The following is a 26,535-nucleotide window of genomic DNA, read 5'->3' as shown; positions in this document are numbered from 1 at the left end:
GCACAGCGGTTGCTGTTGCACTAGGGAAAATCACTGGTGGCCTGGGGGAGAGGTGGATATCCGGTCAAATGGCGTCCATTAGCCATTGCCAAAAGGCACTGTTGTCACATTTTGTCCATACAGTGTTTCAATACTTCCAATTGTTTACATCTTCGCTTAACAATTTCACGTGGCTCGCGAAATATCGACAATTGTGATAGTCAACAACTACAAAGTGAAGTGAACAATGGGACGATGAATTGAAGAACGATATTTGGGTATATCTTGGGGGAAATACTAAGGTGAGTAAATCAGGGAGCAGTGACCTTGGGTAGGCTGTCATCTCTGGGTTGACTATTCGGCGCTGAATTCGAATTCAGTGGCTGATTCTTGGGTCTGAATGGAAGCTTTGTGTTTGGCGAATTTGGGGCTTCTCTAATTCTGGGGGGCAATTATGGGGAATGTTATGAAGTATGAGGAAATCATGGCTTTAGAAAATTACTGTCTGAATGTTTGTCATAGTTTGGATTTTGGGTGAATAATTTTTAAGAAATACAACATTAATAGGGTAAAATGTATTGATAATAATCTGAAATTTTGACTCGTAGTAGCTACTATTGAGCTCAACTATGGTGCTGAAATCGCTCAACAGATTCCAATTTTTTCCAATAATACTCGCCTCGAAAGTTTTTATCTAAATCAATGAAAATATATATACCCATTCATAAACAGTTTTTACGTATTGAATGATTAAATGGAATAAACTCATGTAAAGGTATGAAATTTATAATTTCTTCCATTTTTGCTTCTGAGTAGAAGCTCTGTAATTGTCGGATTTTGAACTTCAGCATCGCGAAACAAAAATTTTTTATTTTCGTAAAGCAAAATAAAACCTGGACGAACAACTTCTCATAAAAATCTCGTCACCTCCCTCGGCTCTAGGAAGATTCATCGAAAAATCACCCCTTAATCATCACTGCTGTCAAATTCAGAATGTTCGAAGGGGAAATTTGTTTCTAGATCTTTTATTGCATCAGCCTGACGATATGATGGAGGTTGGACCCGACGAGGAGGCTCAGACTGTCCTTCTGGAGGGGATGGAGGGGACCCAGTACATCACGATTCAGAGGAGTGATGGTGAGGCACTGGGCAAGGGTGTTCCTCTGCTCACGCTCAGTGGAGAGCTGATCTCCGAGGGAATGGTCGTCGACATGATCAATGCTGGAGTTGCTAATGAGTTCAACGCTGGAACACAGTACTACGAAACTGATGATCTTCTTCCTCACGAGCTGACTGAGGTAAAGACATAAATCTGCCAAAATTTACTCCACCAAATTATTTTATGGCAATTTCATCCTGAGACAATTTATCCTAAAAAAATTCGCTTAGGACTGTCTCGTTCAGTTCGCCTTCTCATTTATTTTAATTTTCAATGTCATACAACGTACTTTATTTAATAATATCGTATTGAGTTTAACATTTCCTCGACTCTTGCTGTCGTGTTGGGATCAGGAAAATTGTTTTTTGAATGGAACTGTTTTTGGGGTAAATTCACTCAGAACAAAAGCATCACAAGTTGTAGGGGAGAGTGGGCCAAAATGAAATAGTCGAAAAACGACTGTTCAACGCAACTGAAGCAAAAAAATTTTTTTTTCAACCATTTTTTGTATTTTTTTTTCTATTGGAAGTAATTCTGAGAATAATAATCTTCCAAGAAAATGTAATGCTGAATTTCAATCGAATGAAAAAAGAAAAGTGTTATCGTCCTAATCTAATCAATTGAATTATAGATCAAATATTTCATATTACTTGAAAAGAGAAATGTGGATAAAATCAGTGAAAATTATTAATATTATCGTCTCGGTATAAGAAGTATTTGAAAAACCTTCGGGAGTTTCGAATGAGCAGAGAACATAGACTTAACGACGACGAGCTCTTAGTTTGGGTGCTGGAGAGTTAGGGAACCAGTGCACTTTGAGATCGAGATCTATCAGGAGAGTGGGATGCATTTATGGAAATGCATGTTTTTTTCTGCCGAATAAAAAATTATTATTCTCATCAGTACTCCCAATAATAAAAAAAAGTTGATGAACAAAAATTGATAGAAATTTTTTTTGTTCAAATTGCGTCAAATGGTTGTTTTTTGGATGGAACTGTTCCCGAGCTGAATTCATTCAGAACAAACAAATCACAAAGTGTTATTTCTTTTTTACGTTTCATTATGAACGAAATTATTTATACAGGAGGACAAAAAGCTAGCAGCAGCTCTAGTGGCAGTTCAACTTCAAGCCCAGCACAAGCAGCAGCAGATTCACACTCAGACCCAGCAGAACGATCCAACACTCCCTGATGTCTCTCAACTGGCCACCCTCGCGCCAGTGAACACTTACGCCATCCAAACGATATCCCAACAGCCACCAGTGTACTCCAGCATCCCTACATACAAACGAATAAATCACAATGTCAAGCAGGAATTCGTCAATGTCAAGAGTGAGTACGACATTGACGTGTCTGCTGACAGCAGTGAGGACGCCGCCCCGGCCTCTGGACAGAAGAGATCGCTGCCTCATAAAAAGAGAATTGCCAGAAAACTCAAACAACAGACGAAGAAGAATGCTAAGAAGGATGCTGGGAAGAATCAGGAGAACATTATTGTGGAGGTCATTGAGGAGCCTCAGGCCTACAAGTGTGAACTGTGTGGGAACAAATTTGGGGGACAGCTCAAGTTCTTTGAACATCTCAAGGTAAAACGAGAATTTTTTTAGTGCGACAGTCTCTGCGATGAAATTTTTCACAGAAAAATTCAGTTTTTGGATTTTTTTTGTGGTTTTGTTTTTGTTTTTTGTGCTTGTGTTTTTTATTTTTTTTTGTTATATAAACCTATCGCAATCTGAACAGTTTGAAAATGCTATTTTAAAAATTAAAAAAAATGGAAAGTGTTGATTTTCAAAAAGTTTCAAGGAAAAATTCATAAATTGCAATTTTTGAAGATAATTAGCTTATTAATCAAAATTTTTTTTTGAAATTGCAACGGATTCATCCATATTAAAAATTTTATAGAAATTCTAAGAATGGAAATTGTTTAAAACGTTTGAACAATTTCCCTTCTTTGTTTATAAAAACCAAATATTCAACAAAAATAGTAATCTTTTGCAAAATATTATTTGAATGACGCGTATCCATGAATTTTCTCGAATTCTTCGTATGAGATTCAATTGACAAATTTGATAATTGAAAACTGGCCAATAGTAAAAATCGACTTGATAAAGCGTGTATTATCTTTCGAACGTGCTCTTGGTTGTTTGTTTTTCATTTTCATAATCCGAAATGTTCTTCAATAGCCATTCAGTTTTACATCGCCCTAGAGTCTTCCAAAATTATGATTGTAAAATCAAAAAAATATTGAAAAAAAATGAACATTTTCAAAGAGCGTTTTTGAATAATATCGGGAAATAAACCCGATAGGGAGGAAATTGCCAATTAATAATTTGCAGTATCTAATGGCTGTTCAGTCGTCATTTGACCCAGCAGCCAATGCCTGTCAGATCGTTAGTTGCCATGATAAATTATCCATTCACAATTTGCTTTCTTTTGGCCTAATTTCCTAATCTTTATTAAAAATGCTCTTTGAAAATATTCAATTTTTTTTCTACTTCTTTTTGATTGTTCAATCATAACTGTTACGGACACCTACGTGATGTGAAATCCAGTGGAAATTGTGATATATTTTAGATAATCCATCCGCCCCTAAACCGTTTTACCGCTTCGCTACTAAGTTCATTCATTCAATAAATTTATCAATAATTAATTGCACCAATGAATTAAGGGACTGTTCCGCTTATAGAGCCCCAACCCTTTCCCCATGCATTACCAATAATTCAATCACTCGAATTATTTTTTCAGTCTCATTACGAGCCTGTGAAGCAAGAGACTAGAGTAGCCCAAGCAACAAACACAAACATAACAATAGCCTCTACCGAATCCATTCAAATCGAGCACACTGCCATCGAGGAATTCAGCGAACCTGAGGACCTCATGGAGGGCATTCGAGGAGTGGTGGAAGAGACCGGGGCCCACATTGACGAAGAGACCGAGTCTTCAACTCTCGTGAACAACAGCTCCAATCTCTGGGGGATCTCCGACGTGACAGAATCGGTTCAAGAGCAGAATACCAGAGAAGTCACTGAGCAGGACTCCCAGGACAAGGTTGAGGAGGAATTACCAGCGACCACTAAGAAGAAAAAGGCCCCGAAGGGGAGGAAAACTCAGAACAATGGGATGGCCTGTCCGCAGTGCGATAGAACTTTCCATCATAAGAATAGTTTGATCTATCATATGAGGTCTCACACTGGGGAGAGGCCGCATCAGTGCGAAGTTTGTGGGAAGAGTTTCTTCGCTGCTAGTGCATTGAAGGTGAGGGATATCAGAAACTATTCCCATTCATTTGATTTTAATTGGTTTGTTTAAGCATAATTATAATGGATGCAGTAAAATAATTATGAGAAGATAAGAATTGTAAGAAGGAATCAGTGAAGTGATGAAGGAGCATAAGCCAACTCAATTGCAGGAAATGTTTTTAAGCGGAGACTGCTATGAGTTTTAAAGATCGCAGGCTATTGGAATGCGATTTCTCATACATTGGAGACCGATTGAATATGCCTAAAAAATGAATAATTAGTGCAAAAAATTAATTGTTAAAAAAAAACCATCGAGAATATATTTTAGGGGTAATTTTTCTGCCTATTTTACATGAATGGCGAAAATTTTTATATTAAACAAAACGAAATTAACTGTGTAGGAGTCAAATTTAAAAAAAACAACTCGAGATTGTTATTTTATACATTTTATCGAAAATTTTGAAAAAAAAACCTCTGTAGCTCAAAAATTTGAGGCTCTGAACTATTTTGAATATTTTAAGCGTGTGTGAGGTAAAAGACCAATAAATAATCAATTTTTTTGCACGAATTATTCGTTTTTAAATATATATAATGGAACCATGGATGAGATTTGTTGTCATTTAAAGAATCCATAAAAACAGAATGGTGCAAAGGAATTGCCTTAGCATTCTTCAATCTTGAGGAATTTCTAGGGGAATGTCCAGTAATATCTTCGAATATAAGGGGCATAGCAACATTTTTGTGAGGGCCTCCCTTTCTCAAATCATTTTGCACTGCAGAAAACGTGTCTTTATTATGAATATTTATTTGTCAAGTTATCAATGTCAATTTATAATGTATAATCGATTGCAATCGATTCCATTTCACAAGAAATGTCTATAAAACTTTTCTGTGGCCTAGGTAACGACACATCTTGTGAGGGATGATTTTCAACTGAAATTTAATAGCTGAGTTGAGGAAGGCGAGTCAACTCACACTGAGTCTCAGTTTTCGATAGATATTTCTGAATTTAAGAGAGAGAGAGAGAGATTTTCATAGGAATATTTCCATAAAATTTCTTTGTATGTCTCCAAGACATTCTCTGAAAACGGATCTTCAAGTGAAAACGTTTCTTGATCCCATCACTTCACAGAGAAATATTTCCCAAAAAATAATTCTCAAATGAACGCTGTCCATCCAATTTTATCACTCCATTACTGACAAACGTAGGGATATTCATTCTTTTGGAACAATAAAAAATGTTTTTTGTTCCCTCAGGTCCATAAACGTCTTCACAGTGGGGATAAGCCCTACAAATGTGAGGACTGTGGTCGTCATTTCCGCCAATGGGGTGATCTGAAGTACCACTCGATGAGCATTCACTCAGAGCAACGTCAATTCCAGTGTGAATACTGTGGAAAAGACTTTGCCCGAAAATATTCACTCATTGTTCATCGACGAATTCACACTGGTGAAAAGAATTATCGTTGCGAATACTGTAACAAAACTTTCCGTGCAAGTAGTTATCTGCAGAATCATCGCAGGATACACACAGGGGAGAAGCCCCATCCATGCACGGTCTGTGGAAAACCATTCAGAGTGAGAAGTGACATGAAGAGACACATGCACACACACGACAGAGGACGAGCGGAGAGGCTGGCAGCAAGACTCATCAGTAAGAACGATGGAGATGACAAGGAAATTAATGCTGACAGTGTTGTCAAGACCCTGGATGACACTGACAAGGCCCTGCACTCTTCGACCATTCAGGATCTCGTGCAGGAGCTGAAACTCGAAGTCGAGCAGAATAATGTCGTTGAGATTGTGCCACCTGAGGACAATCCTGAGAGTATCCTGCCACACGCTGGGGGACAGGGGTCTCAGGTCGATCGTTTGTATCCTGTCGCCAGTGGAAATGACGAAAATTCTGATAGAGATCCTTTGGAAGCTGTCGATAGAACATCAGATACTTTGTGAGTTATTTCATGTTTCTTAAACCGTGATTTTTTTTTTTTTTCAAATTGTGATGAAAGTGGATTTTGAAAACGTAGTTTTTGAGATTTTTGCACGTCTCAAGTGTCAAATTCTCTGGGAATGGGAGTCATCAAGGGCCCATTGATCGATCAAATACATTTGGATTTTCACTATTTAATATTGTTTAATCATTCTGTCTGTGGGAATATTTTTAAGTTGAACTTCTCATTCGATTTTCTCGCATAAAGTGGAGTAAAGTGGAAATGCGTTTTATTTCATCTTCTTGAACTTGATGCATCCCAGTGGACCGCAATATGTTTATTTACTTATTTATTTTCTTTTTTTTACACAAGAAAAACCCAAAAATATATTTTTTCACAAATATACTATTTTAGGGTAGTTATCCTCGAGGAAAACTGGTTATTAATTGGTCCTATTTTTTCCAATTTCAGGCAGTATTTCTTCATGTAAAATGAATAATACCCCGGTATCATGAAAATTGAAACAATTCAAGGGTATGAAGTTTGAAAAAAAGTATAACATCGACTGAGCTATAATTTCCTGAATAAAATTTTCTATCACTCTTAAGAACTATTGTTATCTCCCACAATAAATGTAAATACCTTGAATAAGGCGATTACAACAGACCAACCACAAGCAGTGAAATAACTCGATAAAACCCAATAACCTTGTGAAATTATGATAACGAAACTCTCCAATTAGTTTCTCATTTTTATTTTTCTCTACAAAACAAGAAAAGTCCATTGATTTGGAAATAGAAGATTTATATCGCAAATTCGATGTATGTAATATTAAAAATATATTTTTTACATGAACACGTTTATACAAAACGAAGATTTGCCTCAATCCTCCCAATCAGATGATGATATCCTGTGCAAGACCGAGACTAGCAGGTGGTGTAGTTGGGTTCTCATCTTTCCCAAGACCAATCTGTTGAAGAGCCTCAATATGCGCCCGTCTTTCGAGCTCGACTCCCGAGCGCAGAACTCAGTTTCTCAGCAGCCACTGCACTGGTCATCCTCCTGGACCCTCTAGCCCTCTCCCAATCGATATATAAATCCGTAATGACCCCATGCAGTCTCACCAGGATCTCCGGATGTTTCGCCATCTGTCGTCTGACGACGTCCTCCTGCCTCAAAAGCTCCTGATACTCACGACTCAAATTCCCTTCAGCCTCAGCCTTCATCTCCCACTCCTGCAGGGCATCCAGAATCCTCAGCTTCTGCGTCAACTCATCAGCAGCCTCGAGCCCGGGTAGAATCAGCTTCAAGACCCTGGTGACACTGCCCTCAGCAACATCACAAAACACATCCAGTCTCAATCCTTCCAATCAGATGATAAGATCCTGTGCAAGACCGAGACTAGCAGGTGGTGTAGTTGGATTCTCATCTTTCCCAAGAACAATCAGTTGAAGAGCCTCCATATCCCGACTCTCGAGCGCAGAGCTCAATTTCTCAGCAGCCACTGCACTGGTCATCCTCCTGGACCCTTTAGCCCTCTCCCAATCGACATATAAATCCGTAATGACCCCATGCAGTCTCACCAGGATCTCCGGATGTTTCGCCATCTGTCGTCTGAGGACGTCCTCCTGCCTCAGAAGGTCCTGATACTCACTACTCAGATTCCCTTCAGCCTCAGCCTTCATCTCCCACTCCTGCAGGGCATCCAGGATCCTCAGCTTCTGCGTCAACTCATCAGCAGCCTCGAGCCTGGGTAGAATCAGCTCCAAGACCCTGGTGACACTGCCCTCAGCAACATCACAAAAAACATCCAGCTTGATCTTCCTCTTGGTGGCCTCCCTCGTCAGCAGGTCCCTCAGAATGATCACAGTGGACACATTCTCCCCGAGAAAACTGGCATTTCCCTTCTTATACCTGCACTTCAGCAGAGTCCCAACAAAAGTGGAGATATAATTCAACGTGGCCTCTCCATCAACCAACTGCGGCCTCTCGGAGATGTCCGGCAACGCCAGGGACAACCAGGCATGCATCTCAGCGACAGTGAATCCCCCCACGAGCCTCAACTCATTGAAAGGCCCCCCAGACGACTGTGGATTCTCATCCTCATGGAGTCTAGCGTGAAGAGACAATGCATACACCGGCACTCTTATCCTTCTGCAAGCCTTCGGCTGGATCTGAGTCGTCACGTAAACCTGGAGAACACCCGATTGCCCCTCAATCGTGCGCATTCGAGTCTCCAGACGATTGACATTTGCCTGACAGCGATAGGTTGCTAGAACGAAGTTATTCTCCTGGGGATTGCAGACCGATAGACTCGCCACTGCACTGTTGCTCTCGTCGAGAAGCTCCACTGGGGTGTCTGATTGTACGAGGACATTGTCTATCGGGGTGTCGAGCTCTATCGACAGCTGATACGACGCCGTCTCCGGGTCCAGAATCATCCGATGATTCACCGAGAGGATCAGGGGAGCTATACTTTCGTTTGGAAAGTCGTACATCTCCCTCTCCTCCACCAGCTTCTGCTCCAGTTCAAGAATCTCTGATTTGAGTTTCTCCTGGGCCTCGACGTTGGATCCAGCCTCCAAGGAACCTGGGGGTCGCGTCGTCAGGCCGAACAGTCGCCCTGAGTACGTCGTCACTAGGATCTCGGGGTAGCCTGGGGCACCGATGATCCCTCCCATCACTGTGCTGATGCTTTCGCCTGCGCTGTAGCGGTATCTACGGAGGGGCGTTGTGTCCTCGTCGGCTGGGAACGTGAAGACCTCCACGGAGCCGTCCTGACGACCCACCAGGATGTCCAGGCCGTCCTCGAGCTCGTAAGTGTCCAGGGAAGTCACTTCAGAGGCGACTGTCGTCAGCAGCCACGTTATCCTGATTGTTTTCGCATTCTGAACTGTCAGCAGACCGATCTTGCCGTCCTGGGTGCCTAGGAGGAGACGATTTCGGGAGTCTCGGTCGTCTTCTCTCCAGGAGGCCAGCACTGTGGGGACACTGGGAAGTCGCAGGATCGTCGGGCTCTTCGTGCCGGTCAGCACGCGAATGGCGCGGTCCCCACAGGCCAGGATAGCGAGCACTGATGTGCCCTCACCCGGGATCAGGATCACGTCGTTGAGGGTTTCGCCTGCGAGGTACGAGTCGGCGTCCTTGCAGTTTTGGTACCTGGTCATCCCGTAATTTTTTGAATTTTAATGTGTTTGATGGGAAGGAAGGCTAGGGGCGGCGGAACGTGAAAATTTGAGGGGTGGATTCAATTTTTCTGGAATTGCAAAGGTCAGGAGGGTCAACCGGGATAGACGGGCGGGATCATCAGGAGGGTCAAATGGTCTTATTTTATCAGGTTCCCCCTAATTACTTCAGAACACTAATACTTTCCACTTATTTTGTTTACTAGCGAACGGGCGATTCGTGCCAGTCCCTAGATTATATTGTATTATGTTAATTTATTTTATTGTTTTCTTTCCAGTTTTTCTTTGCGGTTAGATTAAATTAAATTGATTGGATTCTATTCCCATTGTAGAATCCAAATTGTGGGAACAGTTTTCTCATTTTCAAATGAAGAGATGTTTATGTTAAATAATATCAGTATAATATAATAATTCCTCTCAATAAAATCAGATCATGAAAATGAAATTTTTCGTTTTCATGATCTGATTTCATTGAGAGAAAATGAGAAAAATGCAGGGAGAGAGGATCAGCAAGAAAATAAAAGAAAACAATTTTTTATTTTTCTGAAAAATTTCAAAACTGATTTTTTTTTAACGAGATATTTATTGAAAACTGGTCAATAGTCAAAATTGACTTATACCGTTTTACCACTTCGCTACTGAATTGAGAGAATCGAAAAAAATGGTTTGTTTACACCGCCAGTGATCCGTTTATGGAACCGGTACCGGTTATGGAATCAGCGTTACATTTAGCCGAAAATACATGTAACTCTATATATTTACTATAATAAACGAAGTTAAATGGAAACTATGGGATTTATACTTTTTCTGAAGCCAACAATATCCACTCAACAATACTTTTAAGTTATTGAAAACAATGTGGTTCCATAACTGGGTCTCATTTTTATAACATTTTTATAGCTTTTTTAACTTCCCGACCCAGAGGAAGTTCTTGCAATGACCCCGAAAATTAAATGAGAAGGATATAATGAAGAATAGTGATTAATAATTACATTTCATATGAAAATTGAAATGAATGTTTGCATTGTAATAGCACCTGTGGTATAAGTCTCGAGCGCACGCCGCCAGGTCCGGTCCCAGGACGAACATCGAAGTGATGGGATCAATGAGACTCGTGTCGAACTCGAGGAACATCTTCCCTTTTTTCGTGTAGCCTTTCACCGAGTTGCCGTAGGCGATGAAAATCTTGTCTTTTGGACTTCCTAGTGAGCCCCCGAGGACAAGACGCTCTATCTTCGGGCCTGGGAGGGATTTGAAGAACAGCTGGAGCTCTCCTTTTTTCATTCCTAGATTGAAGGGATTAATTTATTTGAATTCATGTACGAACAAATTTAATAGAAAAACCTAGTGAATTTGTTGGAAAATTCTACTGGATTTCTATTGAATTTTCTATTAATTTTTGACAGATTTTATCGAAAAATTCAGCAGCTTATCTGTGCGCCTTTTTTCGATAAAAATGTTCAATGCAAACTATGGGATGAGCAAAATTAATAGAATTAAATTTTTATATACAAAAAAAAACAACAAAAAAAAGAACAAAAATTCGGAAAAAAAACATTTTTCGAGAAAAATTTAAACAGAAATTCGAAATGTATTGACTTTTACTTAGCGAATATTCAATAGAATCAGCGCAAAAAAAATACAATTTTTCAATAGAATCAGAATTCCTATATAATTCGAATTGAATTTTCTAGCGAATTCGCTAGGTTTTCTATTTAATTTTTTCATGTATGATTCCTCGGCTCGAATTGTCCAAATTTTTTTCTTCTGACTTTTCAATGAAGGACGCTCTTCTAGTACTGCGTTACATCTTCATTACTCAAGTATACATTAAAATATTATGTAAAAAGATTACCAAAGACATGGAGAATCCCGTCGTGATCTCCGACGGCGAATTTTTGAGTGGCTTTTGCTTCGTGCGAGGGCAGAATGCGCGTTGTGCCCTTCGAAGTCACTCCAACCGAGACGTAATCCACCCTCGACAGTACCAACGACATTTCGGTAATCTTCTAATTGTTATCTTACTCAATGACTATCGATGTGATCAATCCTACAATCCATTTGCATTGTTACATTTACATTCTCACATTTTCCTCTTTCCCGACAGGACAAAATTCAAGAAATATAATAAAATACGTTGCACTATCTACGTATCACCTGACAGCCCCGAAAACTCGTTTTTCTCTCCATCTTTCAACACTACTGGACATTATGAATGAATTTTCACTACGTGCGAGCAATGTTGTGATTAGCAAACGTGAAGAATCGATCGATTTAACCATAGTAACGACTTCCCTCCACTGATTCAAACTTCGGGGGATCGGCGCTAATTCATTCTCATAGTTGAGCACCACTGCCACACAATAAACAAAACAGAGGGAAACAATTGGGAGCATTGGGGTGTAAACACATCTGTACTTCTCTCTCAGGAAGAAAAAAAACACCTGACGAGTGATTTATTTCGTCTGCACTCCCTATTGTGCATGCAGAAATCCTCAGGGGTGTTGGAGCCATGCGTTAACCTCAACAAATGTCAGGATGAGCAGTAAAACGAGTGGTGGAGGTACAGAAAATTCAGAATAAACATAGAACCAGAGAAAGAACTGTTGCAGGCACTTGTTGGAGGAAAGATGCATTGATTGTTCGATTGAAAGTAATATAAACATAAATTAAAATTCGAAGGTGAAAATCTGACATAAATTCTAAACGAAAGTTGATATGAATAAAAACATTCAGGTAGAGTTCGTGCTCAATTGGCAGTCTAGTATTATTGATCATAATTAATTCACAAGTGGCAAAATAACACAGAGTCGTATGAGGAAATGAATTTTTTGATATTAGAGAAGATTAAAATAGGAAAAATCTAGAAAAAAAAATTTCTCAATGAAAATTTTATGCATTATATAATACATAACTGACAATTATCGTCAGTGTTAAACAGTTGTGATAAATAATTTGTTTTTGAAGAGAGAATTTGATGGATTAATTTTTTGTCGGGCATTTTAACTTTATTTTTCTTCACTACACTCAACGACTCATGGGGAGTCCGGATATGCTACTTTAAAAGGCTTAAGAGATGTTTCTAAAATAATGAAAACGAAACCAGAAAATTTGTTTGTCTGCATGAAGTGTTCATCATTCTTTTCGCCAGGTGAGATGGATCCAGTCCAGGAAGAATTTGCTGGACGAGTGAGGGAAGTTGGGAATCACGCGATCTGGAGTTTATCCAGCTGCAAACCTGGTTTCGGAGTTGATCAGCTTCGTGATAATTTAACGGATACCTATTGGCAATCTGATGGCCAACTGCCACATCTAGTGAACATTCAGTTCAGGAAGAAAACAACTATCAGGGATATTTGTATTTATACTGATTATAAACTCGATGAGAGCTACACACCGAGCAGGTAATGACCAGCAAAATCGATGATTTTTCTTGTTTAGAGGAGGCTGGACCATAATTCAATAGCGAAGCAGTAAAATGGTTCAAGTCGATTTTGACTATTTGCCAATTTTTAATGAATATCTCGGAATCTGAGGGAGATAACTAAATTTTTCATACGACCTTTTCTGTAGCACTCAATGGGCACTGCAAAAAAGATGTTGCAAAAATTTCGTTATGTCCCTTAGATTTGGAGATATTGCTCAAAAACTCAGATAAGAGCTAAGTTGACTTGAGGTATATCCGAAGAAAACAGAATTTTCTGACGATTGTTCTCATGTTATTCATAGATAATGTTTATAATATTCCCCAGCTAGTGAAAAAAATTCAGGAGATAATAATGAAATGCCTTCGTACGATGTTCTTAAAAAACGAATCCGTGGTAGATTCATAAATTCCGAATACTGTGAAATTTTTGTAAAATTTTCTAGTACAGAGTTTCTGCAATATTTGACTCTAAAAATATTCGCTAAATATTCATTTTTTTAAATATAGTGTGGTCAGCACTACGGAGTGCGTATAGAATTTCTATAGGATTTTCGTATATGATATTCGGATATTTCTATACGGATATTTTTTATACAAATCATTTGTCTACGATTTCTATAGGTTTGATCCTATACGACCCACTGCCACATATATAGAAACATTTCGTATGAAGTTGCGACATTTCTCTACTTTTTTCTCTGGAGCGTTTAGACATCTTTCATATGAAAACAAAAATTTATGTAAAAATTTATGTTTTCAATTTATATTCTATAGAAATAATTCGTATAGAAATATCCGAATATCATATACGGAAATCCTATAGAATTTCTATACGCAATCCATATAGAAAATTTCTATACAATTTTTTCATACGTGATATTCCCTTCAAATTTAGAGATTCATCGAAGGTTAACCGTAGAATTTACTTATCTCGTCTCGTTTCATGAAATTGCCGCATATAAAAACACAATACAACTCTTCGTACTCTCCCTCATCCCCAGAATAAGTATAAGAGCTGGCACAAATTTCAACGATCTCCAAGAGGTAGAAGTCATGGACCTGAACGAGCCAAGTGGTTGGGTAGTGATACCCATTAAAGACCTGAACGAAAGACCCATCAGAACCTTCATGATACAAATAGCTGTGATAAGTAATCATCAAAATGGCAGGGACACTCACATGAGGCAGATAAAGGTTCACAGTCCAGCTCAGGATATCCTGGGACCCCCAGCCCCCCACCTCCCAGGGCAATTCCTCACCAATGAATTTCAACGTTATGCCACCATAAGATAAAATAAACTCTTTATATTTAGGCAATAAATGCTTTTTCACTTGCAAGTATCATTACAAGTTATTGGTCCTTATTTAGCATCGAATAATGCTCATATGTATTTGATATCTTAACAGACCACGGTATAATGGAATCATTCACACACGAAAAACCTAGCGGATTCGAAAACAAATTTTTTTGGATTTCTGTTGACAATTCTTTTAGTTTTTGACCGATACTATTCTGGAATAGACATTTTCATCCTGAGAGTCACTACATTTTTCGATACTTTTTTCTCATGTTAATTCCCCTAGAAGTTTCGGATACATTAACCGAATTTACATATGAATCAGTATTACTGAAGGTGTGCATGTTCGTTTGGAGGAATTTATATTGTAAAGAATGGGCACTTTTAAAAATAAATTACTGTTTATTAAAGATTTTGGGGCGAAATAAATAATAAAAAGAAATACAAAAAGGAATGACGCGTCCGCGGACTAGAAAACGAGATAAAAGAATAACGGGAAAGAAAGAGCGATCGTACATGAAGGTGGTTGAGAGGGAGGAAAAGGGCAAATATGTAGCAATATCATCTCAAAAACCATATCTGAAGAAAAATAATATTAATGTAATATTAATAATATTGTATTATTATTATTAATATTATTTTTCAAGGGATTAGTATTATTATTAATTATAGTAATATTCTATTATATCATTATATACATCAGAGTATTAATAACATAATAATATTTATCAGATTTTTCATCATTTTCCTGTAGATTTTTCAGGTCGATGAACGAAATAAATATTTTCCGTGTTGTTTTCACGCAGTTTTGCTTCTCTTTTAATTTAAAAAATCAAACAAAAAAACATGAAAAATTGAGCCGAGGTATTTCTATTGAGGAAAAAACACAGATAACCAGCAGAATTTTTCAATAGAATGGGCCAACGACTTATGGAAATTCAATAGAATTATCTAACGAGTTTGCTACAATTTTTCTACGAAATGTCTTAGTACGTGTTACATTGAAAGCGTTTCCCGTACCCTCGAGGCCATTCACTAGGAGACAAATGTAAACATTGGATTTGTGAATAAATTCCCTGAGTAGTTTCTAAATCAAAATTAGTCCACTCGAGAATGTTTTCCAATCTACATCGTCCAAAAATATGGAGTGCTTACTGTTCCCTGTTGCTCCTCATATACCCCACAGTGGCAAAAAATGGTACAAACGATTTAGAGAAAGCCCTAAACGATACAACAATTTTTTTCGAAAAATTGAAAGTCCAATTCGGTTCATTACCCGCAAGTAACGAAACCTTCGAGTCGATAGATAATCGTATCGATGAGTTCATCGACAAAGTCAACAAAGACAAAAGGCAGCGAAGCAGAAGACAATTATTTCAACAGGATAATTATGAAACAGGTAACACTCTTTATTATAACTTATAAACTCTCAATAAATTGACAAGGACTTAGAAAGAAAATGGAATCGTTGTGGTAATTCTTAAGAAAAGTAAAAAAATATCATAGTTTCTGTGTGCTTAAATTAATTGTTGTTATTGGTCATTTTTCCCTCTACACCGAAGAAATCTTTAAACACATGCTGGGATTGATGCTCGGTTAGGTATTTGAACAGTTGTCCCATGTCGTTGTGTTTATCGGTTGTTGGGAATGATATTTCTTGGAATTCCGTGAATTTACGCATTGTATTTACATCTTTACCGTCTAAATTCTCTTCTTCAACTAGTTTTAATAATATTTTGTGCCAGTTCATCACTTTTATCTGAAACAGAAGTGAAGAATTCATTTAGAAGCGAAATAGGACGAATTTTTAATGAAACAATGCACTTGAGGATATGTTTTGATAAATATTTCTTCAAATTCAAGAGCCAAATTGGATCTAAAGATATTCAAAAAATTAGTACAGTATTGGAGTAGCTGAATGGAATTCATAAATTCCAGTTGGAAACCAGTTTTTGAAAAATATCCCAGAATTCAAAGGAGATGCCAATTTTTCGTGGAGACCTTTTTCGAAGCCCTCTTTTCGTTTCAGAAATGTGTTCTTTATGAAAATTTTGCTGCCTCCATTAGATTTGGGCTCTTTATAAATCATAGGAATGATGACGAATTAATTTGACTCAAGAATTCGTTGTTTAAAAATATCACAAAGAATAAATTTTTTTTCAAAATATTAAATCTATTTTTGCAATAAAAATTTTCAATCTCGGCGCACACTTCCCATGTTTGGCACAAGGCAGACTTGTTTGAGAACTCCAGATTTAATCAACTAATTTGTTTTCAATAGAAATGTTCAATAGATAATATTTTATAATAAAAATTAATAGAATTCGCTTCAACGGTAACAACTTGATGAGATGAATAGGGAAATTTTTGTAAATAATTTTTTGAAGGGCAGTATGGAATTTGAAAAAGGCCTCCATGAAAATTTAATTCTCCCTGAAATTCGGAGATGTCAATTTGTATTTTAATTGAGGTAATATAGTACCTTCTGCCACCAATATTCACAGTCCTCCAGAGCTCCCTCGATACAAATAATCCCCGGCTTCCCAGCCAAACAGAAGCCCGACAATTCACACTCCTTAGCCTCATCAGCCATATCCTTCCTCTTTATATTGGAATAAATGTGATGGCTGTAAATCCAATAACGACCGAAAACTTTCGGTTTTGTACTCTTTTTCTTATTCTTCCTATTGTCCTTCTCGTTATTTTTCCTCGAGTGTTTTAAGTATTTATCCAAGTGATCCTGCATCCAGGAGACGAGGACATAAATGCACGGTTCATCGGGATCTTGAGTCTTGGCAAAACCTATCAGTGCGTCGTTCAATTTTGTTTGCTGGGTGCGATCGAGGGCTGAACCCCTGGCATATACGTCTGGACTGACACCTGGGTAATCTGGTGGTAGTGTTATGTGGAGATCCACACTGCCCTGAATAGCAAAGGACAATTATATTCGTTATATTATTATTCATCATTTCAGTTTAGTGCAACATTTTCTCTCATTACGGATTAAGGATATTCCTAGGCTTGAGGATATCTAAGTACTTCAGCTATTTTTTCTTCAGTAAAATGCGGACATTTTACAATGATTTTATTATTTAAAATTTGCAAGTCTGAATTTGAATCTCAATATTGAACTGTTAAAAAACATTTTGAAAATCTGAAAACAATAGAAAGTTTACTTTTGGAGGAAGGTTGATGAAGTCATTAAAAATTTGCAATTCTTGATAATTACGAGCATTTTTTATGAATTATTTGTAAACGACGTATGCTTAAAAAAATAACCATTCTGTGCAAGATGTAATTTGAATGACGCTGAATACTCATGATTTTTTTCAACATCTATTGACTTCTTACTCACGTAATTTAATTGACAAATTGAACGATTTAAAATAATTGAATTTATAGTGTGGATTGTACCAAACTATAAAAGATACTTGGATATCCTTAAATATGCTTCATGGACCACAATTTTTATCTGATTTGAAATTTTCTTTTCTTTTTCAATATTCGTTGAACTTTGAAGGATGAAATCAGATATCTGGTTTTTTCAATTTTGAATAGATAACGAAATTTTGTTTTTCGATTTTCTCTTTTTGCTTGGTTTTTCATAACATTTAAAGAGAAGTTTGTTTTGAGTGATTAAAGATTGTAATTGTACACAGAAAGTATTTAATCCAAAAACTGTCTGTACAAACTTCTCAACAACTCGAAACAATTTTTTTAGTTGTTATTGAGAGGCGAGAAAAAAAGAGAAAATAAAAAAAGTCGATTTTCTTCGATCATGATCTATTTAAAATGTAAAAAAACAGATACCAAATTATCTGTTTGCAGTCCAAACAATATGTAGCCACAACAGAATTTCGAGTTTCAGGGAGATTCCCCCTAAAATAAGCCAATTATTGAAATAAATAAACACGAGATATCAAAACACTTGATCAGCAATCCTCCACAGGCAAATAAATTCCTTGAGAATGAGCTCCAGACAATAAAAAATAAATGGAATAATCGTGAAAGAATTCCCACTGGTAAACAATAGAAAAAAAAATCCCAATGTTTATCATTGCTGAGATAAAAACTTACCTCGGGCACAGTTATTTTTATTGAGTATGCTAATCGTCCAGGACTATCATCATGCCCGCCAGAAATAAATGCATTGATGTCAGCCAATGCACCATGATCCGATATAACTAATTCATCCGGATAAACAGCTTGCAACGTCTCAAGTTCAATAACTTGAGTCGTCAAGTATTCCCGGATTTTCATAACGTCTGCCATTGCGATAATTTATGTTGTTACTATTGTTTACAAATTTTTATGACACTGTAGAAACACTTCGTGCAATCACGGATATAAATTGCGTGTGAATTGGGTAATTGAAAAAATGAAAAGTCTATCGTTCATCACTATCGGCGATTTCGCTTTTTTTTTGTTGATATTTTGAAATGATAGGATGTGTGTTTTGATGCACATGTGGGGGTCATGTGAGACAGCTGATGATCCAGCTGACAGTGAAAAACTGAAAACACTTGGATGAGCACACACGACGCCAGCTGATGAGCGAGAACTGGAAGTTAGTGCGCATGCGTCGAGAGCCTCTTGATGTCCCGGCAATTTTTGAATCGATAGTGCGATTGATGTGGTCAATTGGGCGGTTGACTATTAAAATGTATAGTCGAATTAATTTTATGTTGACCCTCCCCTGGGAGGGCCCAGGTATAGTACTTGGGACGTCAATCTTTTCTCCGGCACGGCTGCTGGCAACGGGTGACCCGAAGCAACAGAATCAAAAAGTGTACTATTGTAATTAATTTTACACTTTTTATCAAGTCTCATCAAAGTCAACAGTCTAGGATTGCTTAATTAACCACAATTCACTTAAACTCACTGAATAATTAACAACATAAAATGTTAATGAAATGCTCCACAAAACTAGAGTCTACAACAATAACTATTGCAATTTATAATAACTTGATAATGTTGAACGGATAGCTGGTTGAAAGGGCGAGATCAGAACTTAGCGTTGTCTCGATCGTTTCTCTTTGGAATCTTCACTGGTACTAACTTATTATATTTCTTAAATTCTACTCAACTCTATTAAATTTAAAACTGTATCTTCCTGTTAGTTGAGAAAAAAAAATTGCTTCGGGGAAAAATGAAGAATTTTAGGAAAACGAAAGTATTTTTACGGTCGTCTTAAATATTATTTTAGATCTGCGACCGAATACTTTTTATTGATTCTCGTCCGGCTCTGGTGTTTTCACTAAAATATGAAGAATTGTAATGATCAAATGACATTATTGCATTACATTTACTTCATGCATTGTGTATTTGCAAAATAGTTATTTCAATATTTTTACGTTGCGTCACTTGTAATTATCCCGATAAGTGCACTACAAATTGTCGATCTGATTTGAATAATATTAATAATATTAATGATAATAATTTTCCCTATTGACAAAAATGTGCAGAGGTGTCGATTTTTTCAATAGAATTCCATCGTATGTGTAATAATAAGCGAAATGTGGCAAATTGACAATTAATAATTACTGTGGAGTGTTCCACAAAATATCTCATGATCGCAATTACAAATCCTGATTTTTCGTTTGTTCCCAGAATCGTCGATATTACACGACTTCGAGTCACTACCGAATTACAGAATTCCAGTCGCCACGGATGTATCCTTCTTCATAAGAAAAAGTCAATCAGAGCTTCATTGGTTCACCGCTGTAATTAATCCGGAAGGAGTCTCTCTCTTTCATTCCGATGTAAAGAATTTTTATGTAAAAAACTAATTTCCACAATAACAACAACTTTCCTAGCAGATCGATCTATAGCTACTCGATAGGAATTCAACAGGGGCTTGACTTGTTCACTCGGTCGATCGTTGGTTGATCACTAGTCAATGATTTTTTGATTGATTGAAATCCTATATAAATCCCATAGAATTCCTATAGAATTTCAATAGAATTTTCTGGCGAATTCACTAGGTTTTCTATTGAATTGTTTCACGCGTTATCGAGTAACTCGTCAGGATTCCCTAAATTCATCCAATAATATATTTTTTTAATCCTCCAGGACGAGAACAAAATTCCAGTCCACTTCTTCCCCTTAGCAAACGGGGAACAGATCCTGACCTACAGCAGCGACTCGTCCAGTCTCTTGATAATCCGGCAATCCACCGGCATCATAAAAGTCCTCCAATTATCCCTCAACTTCGAAACGAAACTCTTCATCTCTCAAGTGCAAACCCTCCCAACGACCGGAGCGAGGCACGCAGCCCTCTGGACAGGGATGAATCGTCTCTACCTGGGGGTATCGTCCCCCAACCAGCTAATAATCTACGTCTGGCTGGGGGACAACTTCGACCAGATCCAGGTCCTGGACATTGGTGCCGAGAAGCTCATCCCCCTGCAGACCGGTGGCTCAATGATCCTCGCAGCCACCGGCCCGACCACAAGAATAATCTCCTTCCAACTGAAATCCGACAAATTCATCATCACCCAGGAGCTCAAGTCCTCCGAAGATGCCATAGGCTTCCAACGCGAGAACGGTATCTTCGGGGAACACTTCCTAGTCCTCGCCGAGGAGAACTCCACGATAATCTACAAGGAACGAAAGCGTCGATACGTTCCCTTCCAGAAGCTGGAAGGTACCAATCAGGTGCAGGTTCTCTCGAGCGACCGAAAGGATCTCCTCTTCTTCATCCAGAAGTGCGGAGGTATGAAGGTCTTCCAGTACGACGGCTGGCGCTTCTCAGACCTCCAGATCTACGTCCCCAGAGTCACACAAGTCTACCCCACCTTCCTCCCCGGAGGGCTCTTCGTCCTCGCCATGAAGAGCGACCAAAATGACTGGACATTCCACCGAATGATTTGGAGAACAACGAAGAGCTTTCAGACTATCAAAGACGACATCCTACTCTGGTGCCGAGCTTCACTAAGATCGCTGGAGACACCCAGTCCGAAGATCCCTCCACTGAAACACCCTCTGGTCTTCACCAACGTTCACATCCAGCATTTGACCGCCTCGAACGTCAACGGCAGAGACGCCCAGGAGTTCGTGAACATCACGAACAGCTACAAGCGAGTCCTCTCTCGTCTTGCAGAAGCGAACCGCCGCCTCGAGACCGTCGTCTCCTTGGACAACCCCGTCTTCACGAACCTCTCCGCTAAAAAAGTGAAAGTAATGTCCAAGGTCATCGCCAACAATACGGAAACAGCGATGGCCCAGGACTTCATGGACAAGCTTCGCACCCCTGGCGACACCAACAACATGGCCTTCAAAACCGTGAAAGCCTCGTCAGTCACCAATTTCCGATGCCCCATTCCAGCTGTCCAGTACCAAGAAGTCCAAGTCACGGGTTCGGTCAACGGACTCTCCTTCAACGCCTTCGCTGAGGACACCCTGAAGACGACTGGTGAGACCCAGACCATGACAGGCCAAATCCATTTCGACTCTCTGAAAGCTGACGAAGGAGACCTGGACCTGGACGTAGCCTGGAACTCCACGAGGCAGGAGCTCAGATTCACCAACATAACAGTTGACGAGTTGAAAACCCCATCGGGATATCTTCTCCCGTTGAACGGTGAGGCCGTCACAATGACGGGAGACCTGACGGTTTCGAGGGCGGAGATCACGGGGCTCATTCACCTGAGGGGGACGATCGGAGGGGAAGGTTCCAGGAGATTGATACCTATGATCGAAGTCCTGGAGCCACTGGTCCTCGAGGGTCACTATTACCTCGACAACATCAAAGTTGTTGAGCTCCTGGAGGGAGACGACCTGGTGGGGCCCAACGGAGAGTCTTACAAGGAGATCCGGAGGAACGCTCTTCCCCTCAAATCGAAGAGCATTCCTGTTCACATGAGGTTCCTCAGTGAACGGGTCGAGTGGGGGAACGTGACACTAACTGAGACCCCAGGGAACTGGATCACGCGGAGTTCCAGGCTGAACATCACCGGGAGGAAGTCTGCTCGCAATTTGACTCTATCGCAGTCTACTTACAGCAATCTTCCGCTTCCGGTTGTCTCGGGAAAGGCCTGCGCTGTGGGACTCCTCACCCACGACATTTACACGACCAACATCACTCTGAACAGCGCGAGGGTGGGATCGCTGACTGCGGGGGGGATATTCGGGGCTTGGGAGCTGGACGAAGTCCTCGCGGACGCCGTGAGGAGCTGGGCGGAGGTGCCCTGGGAGCTCAAGACCATCACCGGAGAGGTGAAGGCCGCGAAGGCAAGGATTCCCGAGGTCGCTGATGTCGATCTTCCTGGGTTGTACGAGTCCAGGGCTAAATGGGCTGCACCGGGGGTTCTCCAGGGCCCTGTCAGGGTCAAGAGTCTCAGGGTGAAGCATTTGAGGGCTGAGGAAGGGTTCAAGATCCCGTTACCGAAAAACATCAGACGGTTGGAGACTCTGGGGAACGTGAACGTGACACGGGTCAATGGGATCGACGTGCTGAACTTCATTGAAAACGCGGTGGAGATCGATGACATGATATCTTTGACTAATATCACCTTCCTCGGAGGACTCAACGTCGAGAGTGTTACGGCCTCTACTTCGAACATTCCGTTCGTGAAGACGCTGAAGGGAAACTTCGGGGCGAAAACCGTCAGCGGGGGACTGAGCACCAAGCACTTGGTCATGCCAGATGCCCTACCTTTTCCACCAGCTGATGCACCTGTGGAACTCATCGCAACAGGGAATGTCACATTCGTCAGCGAACCAAATATCAAGAACATCAATAACGTGAATTTGGAGAAGTTAGCTGGAGAGATTTGGATGAAGAACAAGCCGGCAAAATTGAGGGGGAAATTTATTTCCCTGAAAAATGTGACCTTGGAAGGTCCTGTTGATGTCTCGGGCGAAGTGAACACTCCGATGTTCGGGTCCTGGTCCGAGATGCCCAAGAAGATTCTCTCAAAATCGTTGGACCAAGAGATACCTCGGAAAATGCACTTCGAGTCTCTTCAGGCAGTCAAAATAATTGGATCGAATAATTCTAAGTTGATTTCGTCTCCCTCAACCGGTTTCTACGACCTCGAGCATCATTCCCTGAAGATAATCGGCGATCAAACGGTCTCTTTGCCTTGGAGTTTCGAGAAGATCATCGTTCAAGATAGCGTAAAAATTAACGGCGTGGTAAACGATCTCGATTTGAATAATGAGGTTCTCAGGACTGACTCGAGGAACAATGTGATCACTGGTAGAATAATCGTTGACACCTTGAAAGCAACCAACATCGATGGTCTCAAGTTTAACGATTTCGCGAGGAATACGTTGAGAGCCTCCAATTACCAGGAGCTGGTGGTCATCAAGGGAAAGAAGACGTTCAAGGACATGAAAATGAAGTCTCTGAATCTGACCTCGACGATCAGAGGAAAACACATCGAGTCCTGTTTGCTGAAGCACTCGAACCAGACGATAACAGGGAGGAAGGTGATAAAAGGGAGATTGGTAGCTCTCGGGATTGTCACGGAGGGTCTGGTGAACGACGTGGACTTGACGAAACTCCTGGTCTATCAGTTGAAGAAGAACTCCCCTCTGCAGGTGATCGAAACCCCGATCGTCCTCCAGAATGGCTTGAACGTCCTGGGAAATCTGACGATCGACGGTTTGGTCCAGGGAGTCGAGCTGAGCGGTCTCGGGGAAGCCGAACTCTCGACCCTTCGTATGCAGAATTTATTGGGGAAACTGTCGGATTATTCGCGTTTGGCTGAGGCCATTGACCTCGCTCTGCAAGATCGGGCCTTTTATTTCGATAAGTTGGAGATGACCGAGGAGAACTCAACTCCGTTGATCGAGGTTCTGGTTAATGAGTCCGTGAGATTCGAGGCGTTGGGGGATTGTCATGTTGACAATTATCTTCTGCATTGCAATAACACGGGGATCTTCGATTTCTCGGGGATGTTCAATGCGAGTGAAGTTCTGGAGCTCAAGGCAGGGGCTCTTGATGGGAGTCCTCGCATTGTGTGCGTCACCTCGGGGTCTCTTGGGGGAGTCTCTGTTTACTCGTTTGATGAGGAGAAACTGGAGATGACGAAGGAAGCGGAGATTCAGATTCCAGGTATCGTGGGAGGGGCAGTGGCTACGTACATGGGGTCCGTGTGGATTGTCCTTGGGCTGCAAGAGAACATGGTGGTACTGAGGTACCGGGGGCAGAGGGAGTTCCAGGAACACGTGATTCCTGGGAGTGAACACTTCGCCTTGGGCTCTGGACTCAGCGATGAGTTGCTGCTGTTCAGGAATGATGGGGTTTGGAGACTCGGTGGAGTCGTGGGGACGACGAGGGTCTTCAAGGCGAATCTCAAGGGGGAGATCGCGATCTTTCAGCATGCTGGGGAACAGTATGTGCAACTGAGGGATGGCAGTACAACGTCTTTGTTGAAGGCGCATTATGTTGGGAATTAGTTTTTTTAAAATGGTTTTGGTATTCCGGAGGAACAGAATAACCGTTTTTCGGCGCACTGTTCGTAAAACGTTGTTTTGCGGACACTTTGTGTCAGTCAAACGCCGTTCGCGGATATTGTGAAGAAAAATTATGTTCGTCACTAGGTCGAAAACAATTTTTTTGACAAGTGTGATTGCAGTCCTCGGCCGCGCCTCGGTTTGTAACAATCACACTCGTTAGAAAAGTTTTTTTCGGCCTTGTAACGAAAGTAGCTATTTCATCATACCATCTGTAAAACGTTGTTTTGCGGATACTTCGTGTCCATCAAACGCCGTTTACAGACATTTGGAAGAAAAATTATGTTCGTCACTCAGCCAGAAACAACTTTTTCATCACGCTGTGACGAAAAGTGAACTTTTCGGCACGCTCCACGTGCCTAAAAGTCCAATTTCCGCCACATTGTGATGAAAAATATTGTTCGTAACTCGTGAAAAAATGTTTTTTAGCTCGTGGGATTATATCACACTTTTTTGCACTTGTTACGAAATATACAATTTTGACACTCCTGCTATGTCCACGTCGTGCCGAAAAGCGCCTTTCCGTTTATAAGTAAACAAAAAGACTTTTCGTTTACTTTTCGTTTACTTTTCGTTTATGAGTAAATGAAAAAGGCACAGTTCGGCCACTCGTTGAACGTAACATCACTGTCAAAAAATATTGTTCGACGCATGTGAGACGGGAATTTTCAGCTCGTGTGATTGCCAACAACTTCACACTCGTGAAAATTCCGTCTCACTCGTATCGAAATGTACTATTCTGACTCGTGCAATTGCATTCCTCGGCTTCGCCTCGGTCTGCAAAAATTACATTCGTCAGAAAAATTTTTTTCGGCCTAATGGCGAAACAGTATTTTGTCACAAGGCCGAAAAAAACTTTTCTGCCGAATATGAGCTTGCAGCCCGAGCCGAAAGCACAGGCTGCGATCATATGAGCTAGAAATAGTAGATTACACACCTTGGCCAGTGAAGTAAGGAATGTCTCAGATCACATGTTTGTTGACCTCGGCTTCGCCTCGGCCGACAATTACATGTGATCTGAGACATTCCTTACTTTACTGGCCAAGGTGTGTAATCTACTATTTGGGCCGTATGTCGAATAATATTTTTTGTCATAACGACCGTAATGACGAACATAGTTATTTTATCAGTAAATTATTTCCTTTAGTTATTGAAGGAATTGTGTTACGAGAGATTTACTAGACAATGATAATATCATTGTCAACAATATATTATGTTGTCAGAAATTGTGGAATTGTTGTTAACAATAGAATCTTTGAATTGTTTTTGTGATTTCATTCGGGAATAATCGAATAATCGAATGAAGATAATTAATTACTATTGTTTGATGTTTATTTTGGTTGATGATATTATTAAATATTTATTACAGTACAATATTTCTGGAGAAGTTGCTGATTTTTTATACCAAAAATGCAATTATTTTCAATTACTAAATTTTTATGATGACGACTAGAACAAGTACTCCCTCGATGGAAAAAATCATCAAAACGATATCTTCATTGGAAGCTCATATGTTGGAAATTAATTCGTTTATTTGCTTCTTCAATATCATAGGAGTATAAAAGATAATTGATTATTCCGGTTTTTTGTTCGTGTTTCATGGTATTCAGTTATTGAAGGAATGATATTAATAAACATTTGATAAATATTTATTCTCGAGAATGTCGTTATGACTCCGTCTATGAATGACGATAATAAGGCGCGTGACCCTGAGTATCTCCTTTAATAGAGAATCGCTCACAATCTACATCGGGTTTTCCACGAATCCGATACGGCACTGTTGCATTAATGATTTTGTTGAATCAAACAAATGATAAGAACCCAGATGCTCAGAGACCGGATCATGCGACA

At 39.8% G+C, this 26,535-nt stretch overlaps 5 protein-coding genes across 8 annotated transcripts; 3 read left to right on the top strand and 2 right to left on the bottom strand.

The window, feature by feature from the left end:
• Positions 1-78: 78 nt before the first annotated feature.
• LOC107038703 (zinc finger protein 675) lies at positions 79-7,171 on the top strand. 2 transcript variants are annotated; one of them, XM_015257951.2, is made up of 6 exons: positions 79-281; positions 1,000-1,277; positions 2,223-2,723; positions 3,883-4,392; positions 5,634-6,328; positions 6,782-7,171. In XM_015257951.2, the coding sequence occupies exons 2-6, from the start codon at positions 1,026-1,028 to the stop codon at positions 6,798-6,800; spliced, it is 1,977 nt and encodes a 658-aa protein (XP_015113437.1). In that variant the 5' UTR covers positions 79-281; positions 1,000-1,025; the 3' UTR covers positions 6,801-7,171. The 2 variants fall into 2 exon arrangements, with proteins under 2 accessions (XP_015113437.1, XP_015113436.1); XM_015257950.2 differs by lacking the exon at positions 79-281 and adding an exon at positions 429-513.
• On the bottom strand, positions 7,109-11,583 carry LOC107038702 (Bardet-Biedl syndrome 7 protein homolog). Its single transcript, XM_015257949.2, has 3 exons — positions 11,351-11,583; positions 10,532-10,781; positions 7,109-9,469 (listed from the first exon to the last, which is right to left on the bottom strand). Exons 1-3 carry the CDS (start codon positions 11,490-11,492, stop codon positions 7,681-7,683), a joined length of 2,181 nt encoding a protein of 726 aa, XP_015113435.1. The 5' UTR covers positions 11,493-11,583; the 3' UTR covers positions 7,109-7,680.
• Positions 11,584-11,823: 240 nt separating this feature from the next.
• Positions 11,824-14,260, top strand: LOC107038701 (anaphase-promoting complex subunit 10). 3 transcript variants are annotated; one of them, XM_015257945.1, is made up of 3 exons: positions 11,824-12,058; positions 12,647-12,899; positions 13,924-14,260. In XM_015257945.1, exons 1-3 carry the CDS (start codon positions 12,034-12,036, stop codon positions 14,213-14,215), a joined length of 570 nt encoding a protein of 189 aa, XP_015113431.1. In that variant the 5' UTR covers positions 11,824-12,033; the 3' UTR covers positions 14,216-14,260. The 3 variants fall into 3 exon arrangements, with proteins under 3 accessions (XP_015113431.1, XP_015113433.1, XP_015113432.1); XM_015257947.1 differs by lacking the exon at positions 11,824-12,058 and adding an exon at positions 12,063-12,148; XM_015257946.1 differs by lacking the exon at positions 11,824-12,058 and adding an exon at positions 12,083-12,177.
• Positions 14,261-15,333: 1,073 nt separating this feature from the next.
• LOC107038711 lies at positions 15,334-25,028 on the top strand. Its single transcript, XM_015257967.1, has 3 exons — positions 15,334-15,619; positions 19,831-19,982; positions 20,293-25,028. The coding sequence occupies exons 1-3, from the start codon at positions 15,334-15,336 to the stop codon at positions 24,625-24,627; spliced, it is 4,773 nt and encodes a 1,590-aa protein (XP_015113453.1). The 3' UTR covers positions 24,628-25,028.
• On the bottom strand, positions 15,609-18,737 carry LOC107038712 (RWD domain-containing protein 2A). The gene is made up of 3 exons (XM_015257968.1): positions 18,298-18,737; positions 16,703-17,143; positions 15,609-15,979 (listed from the first exon to the last, which is right to left on the bottom strand). Exons 1-3 carry the CDS (start codon positions 18,490-18,492, stop codon positions 15,743-15,745), a joined length of 873 nt encoding a protein of 290 aa, XP_015113454.1. The 5' UTR covers positions 18,493-18,737; the 3' UTR covers positions 15,609-15,742.
• Positions 25,029-26,535: the final 1,507 nt, after the last annotated feature.

This window comes from Diachasma alloeum, unplaced genomic scaffold (genome assembly GCF_001412515.2).
Source record: "Diachasma alloeum isolate Michigan unplaced genomic scaffold, Dall2.0 Dall_scaffold_00286, whole genome shotgun sequence".
Lineage (NCBI taxonomy): Eukaryota > Metazoa > Arthropoda > Insecta > Hymenoptera > Braconidae > Diachasma > Diachasma alloeum.
Note: the sequence above shows the minus strand (reverse complement) of the source record. Positions and strands in the feature narration are given on the sequence as shown.

Excerpts from the sequence above, each read along its gene's own strand:
- LOC107038703 (XM_015257950.2), top strand. The coding sequence starts at position 489 with ATGTTTGTCATAGTTTGGATTTTGG. Across the intron at positions 1,278-2,222 it reads TTCCTCACGAGCTGACTGAG|GAGGACAAAAAGCTAGCAGC; the intron begins GTAAAGACATAA and ends TTATTTATACAG. Across the intron at positions 2,724-3,882 it reads AGTTCTTTGAACATCTCAAG|TCTCATTACGAGCCTGTGAA; the intron begins GTAAAACGAGAA and ends TTATTTTTTCAG.
- LOC107038702 (XM_015257949.2), bottom strand. The coding sequence starts at position 11,492 with ATGTCGTTGGTACTGTCGAGGGTGGATTACGTCTCGGTTGGAGTGACT. Across the intron at positions 10,782-11,350 it reads CGGGATTCTCCATGTCTTTG|GAATGAAAAAAGGAGAGCTC; the intron begins GTAATCTTTTTA and ends CCTTCAATCTAG. Across the intron at positions 9,470-10,531 it reads GCTCGAGACTTATACCACAG|GTACCAAAACTGCAAGGACG; the intron begins GTGCTATTACAA and ends CGGGATGACCAG.
- LOC107038701 (XM_015257945.1), top strand. The coding sequence starts at position 12,034 with ATGAGCAGTAAAACGAGTGGTGGAG. Across the intron at positions 12,059-12,646 it reads CAGTAAAACGAGTGGTGGAG|GTGAGATGGATCCAGTCCAG; the intron begins GTACAGAAAATT and ends TCTTTTCGCCAG. Across the intron at positions 12,900-13,923 it reads GAGAGCTACACACCGAGCAG|AATAAGTATAAGAGCTGGCA; the intron begins GTAATGACCAGC and ends CCTCATCCCCAG.
- LOC107038711 (XM_015257967.1), top strand. The coding sequence starts at position 15,334 with ATGTTTTCCAATCTACATCGTCCAAAAATATGGAGTGCTTACTGTTCC. Across the intron at positions 15,620-19,830 it reads ACAGGATAATTATGAAACAG|AATCGTCGATATTACACGAC; the intron begins GTAACACTCTTT and ends GTTTGTTCCCAG. Across the intron at positions 19,983-20,292 it reads TCTCTCTCTTTCATTCCGAT|GACGAGAACAAAATTCCAGT; the intron begins GTAAAGAATTTT and ends TTAATCCTCCAG.
- LOC107038712 (XM_015257968.1), bottom strand. The coding sequence starts at position 18,492 with ATGGCAGACGTTATGAAAATCCGGGAATACTTGACGACTCAAGTTATT. Across the intron at positions 17,144-18,297 it reads TAAAAATAACTGTGCCCGAG|GGCAGTGTGGATCTCCACAT; the intron begins GTAAGTTTTTAT and ends TTTGCTATTCAG. Across the intron at positions 15,980-16,702 it reads GTGAATATTGGTGGCAGAAG|ATAAAAGTGATGAACTGGCA; the intron begins GTACTATATTAC and ends CTTCTGTTTCAG.